General features: G+C 37.2%; 1 protein-coding gene across 2 annotated transcripts; it reads left to right on the top strand.

The window, feature by feature from the left end:
* Positions 1-2664: 2664 nt before the first annotated feature.
* mtpap (mitochondrial poly(A) polymerase) lies at positions 2665-11542 on the top strand (the record flags this gene model as incomplete). 2 transcript variants are annotated; one of them, XM_079801159.1, is made up of 9 exons in its annotated part: positions 2665-2869; positions 3081-3250; positions 3375-3602; positions 3778-4002; positions 4727-4935; positions 7001-7227; positions 9906-9998; positions 10186-10259; positions 10612-11542. In XM_079801159.1, 9 exons carry the CDS (start codon positions 2665-2667, stop codon positions 10981-10983), a joined length of 1803 nt encoding a protein of 600 aa, XP_079657285.1. In that variant the 3' UTR covers positions 10984-11542. The 2 variants fall into 2 exon arrangements, with proteins under 2 accessions (XP_079657285.1, XP_079657286.1); XM_079801160.1 differs by having other exon boundaries at positions 2707-2857.
* Positions 11543-11760: the final 218 nt, after the last annotated feature.

The following is an 11760-nucleotide window of genomic DNA, read 5'->3' as shown; positions in this document are numbered from 1 at the left end:
CGATGTTTTAAATGAATCTAATCTAATCTTTTACGTTCACTTCCGTGCACTGACTCGTTCATGAACGGAATTAATGAACTGCGAATGCTGTGACGATGTAACCAGGCTGTTGAATGCTTAAATCTGATTGACAAGTGTGCAATTCAGTGTTGAGAAAAGTTATTTTTTAAAGTAGCTAAATATTGCGTTACTTCCTAAAAAGTAACTGCATTACTTTGTATGGAACGTTGCGTTACTTTTGCGTTACTTTGTCTCACCTGGGCTGGGCTCGCTTGTGAACTGTGCAGCCATTCTGGATTGTAGAAGAATTCAACTCTTTTTACTTATTCATATGGTTGAATTGGATCATCAACGGTCAGCAGCAAAGTCTTTGGTTATTAGAGATTAGAGATTGCATAAAGTATATTTGGGTTAACTTATTTAATTATTGCAGCTTTGCATAATATTATGAGTTTTCATTCGAATGTTTCTTTTTTAAATCCATTTTGAGGAATACTGAATCTGTTTTTGTGCAAGTGAGATGAGTAAATGCATGTTTACATTTAGTCTAGAACAAGCGTCATGTTCACACAGCGCACACAACGCCTTTGCACTTAGGCCTACTCACGATTTCTCTCAACATAAGAACAGATGTCAATACATGGGCAAACCTCCATTACTTATTTGAAAAAGTAACAGAAATTTTGTTGTAAATGTAAAAGTAATGTATTACTTTACTAATTACTTGAAAAAATTTAATCTGCGTATATAACTCACTTTATTTAATGCGTTACCCCCAACACTGGTGCAATTATTATTTTCAGGGAAACACATGTCTAAAGTAGTTCCAGGCAGGTTGTGACCGCATTACATGTCCATATCACTTCACCAAATGATTTCAGATGATTTCAAAGGTCCACAGCCTACAACGCATCTCGGGTGTGCCTTATTTTCTATAGGCTAGGTAAATCGTGAGAAAATTGCTATTTTACCCAAGGAACCGGGACGTGTGAGGGAGTCGTCTGTCAATGGCGGCATATCTGTGTAACCCTCGGTTTCCGGTTTTATTTTGCAGAAACGCTTTAACGTTACTCTCACTGCAGTGTGAACAGGTGTCATAGCATAATAAAATTCCCGCTGCTCGCGAGGGGTGTGTTGCGTTCTTCTTATTAACAATCGCTCCAGCGGCCTTGCTCAGCTCCACTACACTCGGTCCTGCTCTGCTTCATACTACAGTAACGTTAATAATCACATCCATGAACATGAGTCCTATCCCGATTCTTTTCCATCGGCTGTGAGGTGAAGACCACATGTCCCAAGATTCTGCGCTCAAACGTCATCATGTTTGTTTTGAACAGGTGACCTCTAGCGGACAGAAAAGTTACATAGTGCAGCTTTAAAAAACTGTACATGAACAGAAGTGGGAAGTACAACATTTCCGATAGCACGTGAAGGCAGCATTAGACACAGTTAAAGGGATAGTTCACCCAAAAATGAAAATTACCCCATAATTTGCTCACCCTCAAGTCATCCTAGGTGTATATGACATTCTTCTTTCACACAAATCCAATCAGAGTTATTTTAAAAAGTCTTCCAAGCTTTATAATGACAGTGGATGGTGAAATTTGAAGCCCATGAAAGTGCATCCATCCATATACATTATAAAAGTGCAGGGGGTGAATAAAGGGCTTCTGAAGTGAAGCGATGGGTTTGTGTAAGAAAAAATATCCATATTTAACACATTATAAAGTAAAATAACTAACTTCCAGCAGACCGCCTATTGTATTCAACTTACGGAAAATCTTTTAAATACTGTTCAAATAACACAAATAAGAGTCGGGACAACAATGTTCTTCTTGGTTTACTACGCAATATGAATTACCAAACTCTATGAACTGGCCAACCAAAACTAACCCAGAGTTAATCTCTAGAGTGTTCAAATTCCTGCTTATTCCTGAGTTTACATAGGCTACAACCCAAATCACTAGTTCCCTTTACATGCCTTTGAACGCAAAACCCTGCAGGTTCACTTTATTTCAACATTGTCTAATAATCCAAAATATTAATATTATACAACGCAAAGGATGTGCAATGATTTTTGTGCTACAGATGCCAGAAACAATGCTTGTCTCTTCTGTGTTTGTTGCAAAGAAATCTAATTATGATAACAATTTAAATTCAATAGCCTATCTATCTAAATATGAATATGTTATTGTATTGTTGTTATATAGGCTATATATTATACAAAGTAACTAGTAATTAGCTACTTGAGTAGTTCTTTCATTGGATATTTTTTTACTCTTACTCAAGTAACTATTCAGATTAGTACTTTTACTAAATATATATTTGTAAACATTTCTATAAGAACTTGTACTTTTACTTCAGTACAGTTTTTGGGCTCTCTACCCACCTCTGGGTAAAGTACAAATATTTTCAGTGATCTTTATAAGCTACTGTCTTTTTTTTCCTTTGCTGAAGTTGGCAGCCCAAACCAGAATTTGTAAACTTGCAGCAAGGATCACTTAACGAATCAGTGAGCAAATCTTTTGGTGAACAAATTTGACATGTTCGAGTCACAGGAATTAATACAAATCTCTAACAATATTTTCAAGAAGGTATTTACAAATTTGGCAATCTCCTGTCTGGGATATTTCGGGGTTTTCCAAACTCGCAACGCAGCATTGTATGTCCACTCATAGCCACCGTAGTGCCAGTTTCTACGCATGCGCCCATCTCAAATCAACAATGGCGGCCTCCTTTGGCGTGTGTAGGTTACGATTCAGGAGTTTAAGGGGGTTTGATAGATTTTATCAAGGATTGGAACCTCAAACTCAAAGAAGACTCACTTCAACTATATCAGCAATCAAAGGGCACGAAAGTGCGAAAGCCGGTAACATTGATTCTCTGTAGATATGTAACGTTAGGCATGACATTTATCAAATGATCTCGAGAATTTCCGCTGTAAAACATATTCATGCTTTCATCTGTCATTTTATGTTAAAAAGAAATACCAAGTTGTCTTCTCGGGATGCAAATGACATGTGCATAATCACACCACACTAATTCAAAGCTTCTTTCCACTTGCTTCACTTTTGTTTTAGTCACGAAAGCCAATGAGAATAAAACATTTATAGCAATCCAGGAGGAGAGAAGAGAACAAGCGGAAAGATCGGTCTTGATCAGCTGTCCGCCTAGGTTCAACGAAAAGAAGTTTTTAGATTACCTGTCTAAACACGGGACAATCAACAAACATTTCTTCTACAGTAGTTATGTAAGTGTGGGCAAAATACATTAAGTAATTTAATATCTAGATCTGGACAGCCATGTAATGTTTGATCACAAAGATCGAAATTTGACTGAATATTTGTATGTATGATCTGATTCTGTGTCTGTAGGGAGCATGTGCAGTAGTTGAATTCTCCAGTAAAGAGAGCATCGCCTCATTGAGGGCGAGCACTAACATACCAGCTGTTGAACATGAAGCTGCTGTGCCTTTCAAATCTCGTCTGCTGTCATTAAAATGGCCAGGCAGTCAGTCGAACAACCAACCCATGCCAAATTTCCAAGAGCAATCCCCTCCATCCATTGGCGACATCACCAAACTGCTCTTGGAAAAGGACAGTGTAAGTCTTTTTTTTAACCTAGACAAATTATTAGGCTAATGGAAGAGGGTTAAAATTGGAATGGGAGATGCTGAGGTTTTCAGCATTTACTTTATTTTAATTGAAATGTTATGTTTGCTTGTTGGTGCTTCAGATCTAAAGACAAACAAGCATCTACTCTTAATTTCTTCCACAGGTAGATGAGCAACTGCAATGTCTGACAGAGGCCTTACAGCTCACAGAAGAGAACGTCAGTCTGCGCTTCCTCGTTTGTTCTCTGCTTGGAGACATTGCTGGAGCATATTTCCCAGAATGCATCATCAGGCCTTTTGGCTCCACTGTCAACAGCTTCGGCAAACTGGGCTGTGATGTCGACATGATTTTGGACCTCGATGGCATCTATGCAACAAGCCAGAAAAAGGTCAGCGATGTGGGCTTAGGTTAAGTAGATTTAATCGAAAAGGAAAAGGTAATCTAGAATTGAAAATCCTGCCATTATTTACGTCATTCATTCATGTCATTCAAAACCTCTATATGACTTTTTCTTCCAGGGAACACAAAATAAGATATTATGAATGTTGGTAACCAAATAGTTATTATATATTAGGTTTTAGAATTAGTTTACCAACAGTTAGTGATAAAAAACATGGAGATTCTTCTCAAAATATCTTGTGTTCTGCAAACGAAAGTAAGTCATGTCGTTTTGAAATGACAAAGATGAGGAAATGATGGCAGAATAATTTTTTTTGGGTGAACTAACCCTTTTGTTCATTTAAGTATTTGTTTTAAAATGCAAAATACTTGAAGTATTTCAGTGGAAACCTTTTTTTTTTTTTTTTGCTACACTTAAATTGTACTTACTCGAATAAGTCCAGACTAATATTAATTAACTACATGTCAACATGTACTTACTATAGAGTTACGGTTTGGGTTTGGTTTAAGGTTAGTAACTTGTAATTATGCATAATTTACTGTTATTACTTTAGTAAGTACATGTAGTAATGTGTAACTATGTCACCTTAAAATAAAGTGTTAGTTTTTTTCTTCCGACCCCATTTTATGAGCTTTCGTTGGAGCAATATCAATGACATTTTCCTTTGGAACGATAGCAATTTGTTCATATTATGCTGTCGTGTTTTAAACAGGCCTCAGGACTGTCTCTGGAGTACCAGGTGAAGAGAGGGGCCTCAGAGCGGGCTGTGACCCAGAGCATCCTCTCAGTCATTGGGAAATGCGTAGACCAGTTCGGCCCTGGATGTGTGGGAGTCCAGAACATTCTCCAAGCTCGATGTCCTCTTGTCCGCTTTTCTCACCAACCCTCTGGCTTTCAGTGTGATCTCACTGCCAACAACAGGTAATTCTATTTATTTATGTGCTGTCTGCTTATGCATGTTATGTTGGCATTAAGGGTTGTCTGTTTATTTTCTCACTCCTATTCACACTTCCCCAAAACAAATGTCACCACCCTGAAGCTTCCTTTTAGAAGGTGACACACCGGTAATGCACAGAAACCTGCTCAGCTCTTTTTTGTTGTACTGTGTCCCCTGTGGGTTAGAGAGGGGTATTCCCTGATTTGTATATTGTACGCCCATATATGCATAATGAGAAACCTAGAAATGTATTGGTCCTTGAATGATTTATGGTGTTGGGCATAAGCACACAGGACAAAGAACAATCTATTGTGTACAGAGGGACTTATGAACATGAAATGCATTTATTGTTGTTATTATTAAAGGTTTTTGTTTATTTGTGTTAAATATTTCTTTTTCATTTGAAAGTGCTGTGTGTGCACCCCTAGTGACACCAGATAGAACTGCAAAATATAATTATTTGCATATTTTTTATCATTTTTGGTTTCCTTGAACACCACCTTAAATTTGACAAGAAACAGAAGTTGCAATAGTGTTTTCTTTCCTATTGTCGTATATACAAGCGAAAAAATGTAGGGTGGGATTTGATTTTGGCCATTTGGAATTAGGGCTGGACCAGAATATTTGAATATTTGTTAGATGGGCTGGTATTCGATTTTCAATTTTGGGATTCAAATATTTATTTATTTTCCGCACACCTGGCACCGCCCTCAACACGGTTCTCATTCGCGCCTGCATATGTTTACCCTATAAAATCTGGCAAAATACAATACTCTTTTTTTTTTTTCTTTTTTACAATGTTTTATAGCCTAGCAGTTTTTAATAGAATGGACAGTTGAATAGGAGCCCAACCTCGTTACACTTAATACATATATTTGCTGCTTCTTAGTGTTCCCTGCAATGGAGTATTCTCTGTCTAGAGCACACAACTGCATGAGCTCATATGGAAGAAGCGCATGCCTGAGCTTACATTTAGGGTTAAGCTGCGTTGGTTTGACATTGTGGAAAATAGAATAATAGAATCAAAATGTATGACCTTTTTACCTGTTAGGGATGTGACGTGAGAGAATTTTCCCTCACCGTCACATTACAGCACTTGTGCACTGAGCGGCTGTGAACGAATGCAGCCGTGTGCAGTTTACTTTCGGTTTGCCAATTCGGGGATGGGTTGCTTGAATTGTGGGTTCATTAGCCTATTATTCTTAATGAAAAACACAACAACAAAACAGTACAATGACAAACTCTCTTAAATAGGCGCTTTTACATTTAGCTTTGAAACCAAATCTTCCGTGTCATCTTGTCATTACATTTACATTTACGCATTTGGCCGACGCTTTTATCCAAAGCGACTTGCATTGCATTCAAGATACACATTTTGCATTTGGTCAGTTCTTGCTTTCCCTGGGAATCGAACCCATGACCCTACTGTTTTGTATGAGCTCTTGTACTGTTTTTTGAGCTCTACTGTTTGAGCTCCACACTCTCGTGATGAATGAAATCTGACTCTCGTTCGGCTCACACTGCACGTTCAGTTTTTAATTGTACTGGTTAATCTGTTTTCTAACTGACTAAAGGATTTTTACTACTATAATATATCTAAACTGGGACGTAACAGACCTGTGTGTTTTGTATCACTACAGTGTCTGTTCTCGGAGCATATAAGCCCTGCCTGCATGTGGCGTGCCGCTTCTCGAGATTCCTGCTTTTATTGAATGTTCAGCCCCTTCTCTCTGAATATTCAATGTTGATTATTACTGAAGCTTCAAAGCTTAAAAAATGGTATTCGGACCAGCCCTATTTGGAATTGACTGGATCGTTGCTGTTTGCCATGGCTGTGATGTCATGTGAGTCACACGTTGTCTCGCCCTCGTGGCTCGTGCCCTTAAACTCGTCATCAGAGAAACGAAGTCTCTGCAAGAGGAAGGGAAAGTTGTGTTGATTCAAAGATTATGAGGGTTCATGAATTTTAAAAAAATGCACGGATAAATCATTAATAATAAATACTGCAAAAAAAAAGAACCGTCAATTTTGATTTCTTGGTTTTCTCAGGGTGGCGATGAAGAGTTCAGAACTGTTGTTTCTCTATGGGCAGCTGGATCCTCGTGTACGGCATCTGGTGTTCAGTGTTCGGTGCTGGGCTCGGGTTCATAGCATCACAAGCAGTATTCCAGGAGCCTGGATCACCAACTTCTCTTTAACGGTCATGGTAGTCTTCTTTCTACAGCAGAGGAGTCCTCCCATACTTCCCACACTGGACCGACTGAAGGAATTGGCAGGTATACACAATTGTACTTTTACAGACATGCTGTTGTGTTTTTGTGCTATACTGCTATATAGAGGTAAACAACAGTACCTACACATGTGGTCAAAATTTAGTTATGACTGAAATTGGGTCTCTTAGATGATGATCTGCCCTGTGACACATGAGTTTGGCTCAACTATGCTCAGATTCAGAGAAAACTGAGTGTGAAAAATAATATTGAAACAATCAGAACTCAATCAAAAACTCCCCCCATTCTAGAAAACTGTGTATACTTTTATCATGTGACCATACACTTTAAAAGTTTGGGGTCAGTAAGGTTGTTTTTTTATTTTTTTAAAGAAATTACTACATTTTACTCTACAATTGCAAAACATTTAATTCGTATGCTGCATAATAAGACACTTGTATAGGATTGTGGATCTTTTTGTTTGTGTTTTTCTTTTAATTGAAAATTGTTTACATATTGTGGAACTAGACCATTTTTTTAGAAGTCATATTTTATGTCCCTTATGATATATCCATCTTGAAATATAATTAGGGAACATTTGAAGGGGCACAGCTCTGTCTGTCTGTCTGTCTGTCCGTCCGTCCATCCGTCCGTCCGTTCCTTCGACCACTTTTGATAGATACTGACCACTGCAGACCGGGAACACCCCACAAGAGCAGCAGTTTTGGAGATGCTCTGACCCAGTCGTCTAGCCATCACAATTCTGCCTGTGTCAAAATTATATACAGTATATGGATGTGTGTGTATATGTATGTATATGTATATGTATATGTATATATATATATGTATATATATATATATATATATATATATATATATATATATACATACATACATACATACATACATACATACATACATACATACATACATACATACATACATACATACATACATACATACATACATACATACATACATACATACATACATACATACATACATACATACATACATACATACATACATACATACATACATACATACACACATACATACACACATACATACACACATACATACACACATACATACACACATACATACACACATACATACACACATACATACACACATACATACACACATACATACACACATACATACACACATACATACACACATACATACATACACACATACACACATACATACATACACACACACACACATACATACACACACACACACACACATATATATAAGGGATGCCACAATTCTCAATATAATATTGAACTGTTCGGTACGGCCTTCACGGTTCAATACGCGCTTGTGAATTGCGGTTTTGCATTTAATTAATTATTTTTCTACACATTCTATAATTTGCCTCCATCCCAATATACTGAACAACGTGACATACTTTCACATCACACGTTAGTGGTAGAGTTATACTCACGGAACACTATATAGTTATTCACAATCACGAAAGTTCATTATTTGCATGCGTTTAAAGCCTTGCCAGTTAAACATTTTATTTGCGTGCTTGTTTATGCACTGTTTATGCGCTTTTCTGAGCGCACACTAAAAGCCTGTCAAACTTGCGATTACTGGACTAAGTAGTCTTAATGCACTAATACTGTCAAATACACACATGGTTAACATAAACACAGTCGGTTATGTCTAAATGGAAAGTAAAATCGGCGTGTGACTAATATTAAATGCGTGCAGTTCTTAAATTGACAGCAGCAGCCTAGTGAACATGCGGCCGCTTGTCCTTAAAGGGACAGTTCACCTCTAAAATTATGTCATTATTTACTCACTTTAATGTTGTTCATAACCTGTATTAATTTCTCCTGTTGAACACAGACAGTTGAATACCATGATTGTAGCCATTGACTTCCATATTATTATTTCCTACAATGGGGACAAGCAACTGTCGGTTTCCAACATTCTTCAAAATATATTTTATGTCAACAGAAGAAAGAACTTTATTCAGGTTTAAAACAACTTGGAGCGTGAGAAATCGATGACACAATTTTCATTTGAGTGAACTATCCCTTTAATGTTAATAAAACAATAAAAGGCAAAGAGAAAACCACTCACTGCTCTTGACTGAAAAATTAAAATACAGTAGCTTTAATAAGAATCAATGTATATTTTATAGTGAAGTTTATGTAGTGTTTTATTTGTACATTTATTGATTCAATTTCATAGTTAAATGCTGCTGTACAGCTCTGAGCTGCCAGTGTAAATCTTTATATTTATTTTATATTATACTATACACTAGGAATGTGTACAAGGGTTTTTTTAAGTAAAGTTTTAAGTTTAAGTAAGGTTTTTCAAGTCTTTTAAATAAAATAAAGAAAGAGTAATGCAATAAAAAAATTGTATTTTTTTCTCCTTAACATTCTAGATTTTCGGTTTGATAGAATCAATCCGTAAACCGTGGTTAAAAAAAAAAAAAAAACGGTATGTATTAAACCGTGGACTAACTGTGTGTTTGTGTGCTTTGATCTATATCCTACACAAAAGCTTTTATTTGACACTGCTGTGACCCCAGAAAAGTCGGCATACATCATACTATATGGCTGTCCCCTGAGTCGACTGTCTACACACACACAATTATTGTTTTTTGTCTTCCAGGGGCAAGAACACTGATGCCACAATAATGACACAGAGTCCATTTCTATATGGAAGGCCACTCACATTTATATTTATGTTTTGTCTGTGTGTGCACTTTCCAGGACCATCGGATAAGTGTGTCATTGAGGGTAATGACTGCACTATTGTCAGTGACCTTAGCAAGATTCCACTGCAGAACAACACAGACACATTAGGTGAGTGCTTAGATTGGTCTCATGATTTACACAAACTTGATGAAAGGTTTTACCTTTTCACCCTTGAACAGATGGCTAATTTCTGTTATGCTTTTCTGTAATGCATTCAATTTTTACTGATATAGTTAATGACATTACAAAATTAATGCTGTTGATTTTTCTGTTGTTTAAATTTTTTCTTGCACAGCGAAACTGTTGCAGGAATTCTTCGAGTTTTATGGCAATTTTCCCTTCAACAAGGCATCGATCAATATTAGGAAGGTGAGTCATCCACCGATGACACATGCATGCATGCGCAAACTCTCAGAGGACACTGCTGACGTCTTAGCGGACCCTCCACTAACGGCCACCAGAGGGCAGTGTGTATATATAGTCAATTCGAAGAAAGTGTCTGGTACTGCAGTGGACACATATATATACAGTGGGGCATTAGTAAAAATGTCTCTGTTTTGTGTTTTTTGTAATACCTGAATACCTTTTTTGTAGCGAATTATATAATCAGCATAACAATTTGTGTGAAAATGCTGATGTGACTAATTTGTCTGTCTGTATTCACAGTATGTGTTTAAATGTCTGAAGGCTTAAATATCCTGCTTTATATCCCTTTCACCAGGGAAAGGAGCAGACCAAACCGGAAACAACTGCTTTGTATATCCAGAATCCATTTGAAACCACTCTAAACATTAGCAAGAACGTTAATGCAACACAGCTAGAACGTTTCGTGAAACTTTGCCAAGAGAGTGCATGGCTTCTTCAGAAGAGGGAAATTCTTAACCGAAGTTCTAGCGAATCGGCTGAGTCAGTCTCGCCATGGGGGTTTGCTGCGCTTCTCCTTCCTTCAGTTACCTCTGGAGCAGGGGTGAAAAGTCGCAGGAAGAGAAAACTGGAACCAGCTAGTTCAAGAATAAAGAACCTGTTAGACTCTCTGAAGATTAAAGGTGGTGAAACTGTTGCAAAGAAGGGAAGTGCTAACCCTAGTAGGTGATGTGGTCAATAAATCTCTCACCCACAAGAATAAGAGAAAAGTCTTCTGAGGAGCAAATGCGACTGACCAACATGCCCAGAGATTGGATCAAATGTGAAGTTTTTATATTTCTACAGTCAGAATCTGTAAGGCTTTTAAGAAATGTTAAGAACTAAGCTCAATTTTCGTTCCACTAAAGTATTTCACATGAAAGAGAAACTTTGTAGATCCCAACATGATATAACGTAGGAAGAAGAGGTCCACTGCGGTCTTTGACTCCTAGAAAAATGGAGCTAAATGGTTGTTGTGTTGATCTGATAACGGCAATCATTACAGTTTCCACAGAAGTGGAACAGAACCTCTAAACACTAAAAAGCTTGCATGGAGCTGCTGTGATTGTTAGATCACACACAGACTCCATCTTCTCTGCGTTGCAGTACCAATACAACGGTCGAATGACTTCACGTAAAAGCAAAGGTCATATCACATCAGTATCACGGTTTTGTGACCGGTACAGAAATAATAAGTGTACATAATATTTTATAAGATATTAAAACAAAGGAATTACAATCAGACCATTACTGTTTGTTTCTTCTTGGACTTCTTTATCTTTTCATCCTTCTAAAAATGTAGCGATTGCTTCATAAACTATGGGATCCTGTTTCCGCCACAGAGTAAACAAAGTTGTTGTGGCTTTATTTCTCAAAATTGAGACTTAATTTCTCATAATTGTGTATTTTTCATCTCCCAACATGACCTTAAATCTCACAATTGCTACTTAATTTCTTATTATTGTGT

This window comes from Gobio gobio, assembly GCF_949357685.1.
Source record: "Gobio gobio genome assembly, chromosome: 20".
NCBI lineage: Eukaryota > Metazoa > Chordata > Actinopteri > Cypriniformes > Gobionidae > Gobio > Gobio gobio.
The sequence above is the reverse complement of the archived record's forward strand: the minus strand, read 5'-3'. Positions and strand labels throughout refer to the sequence as shown.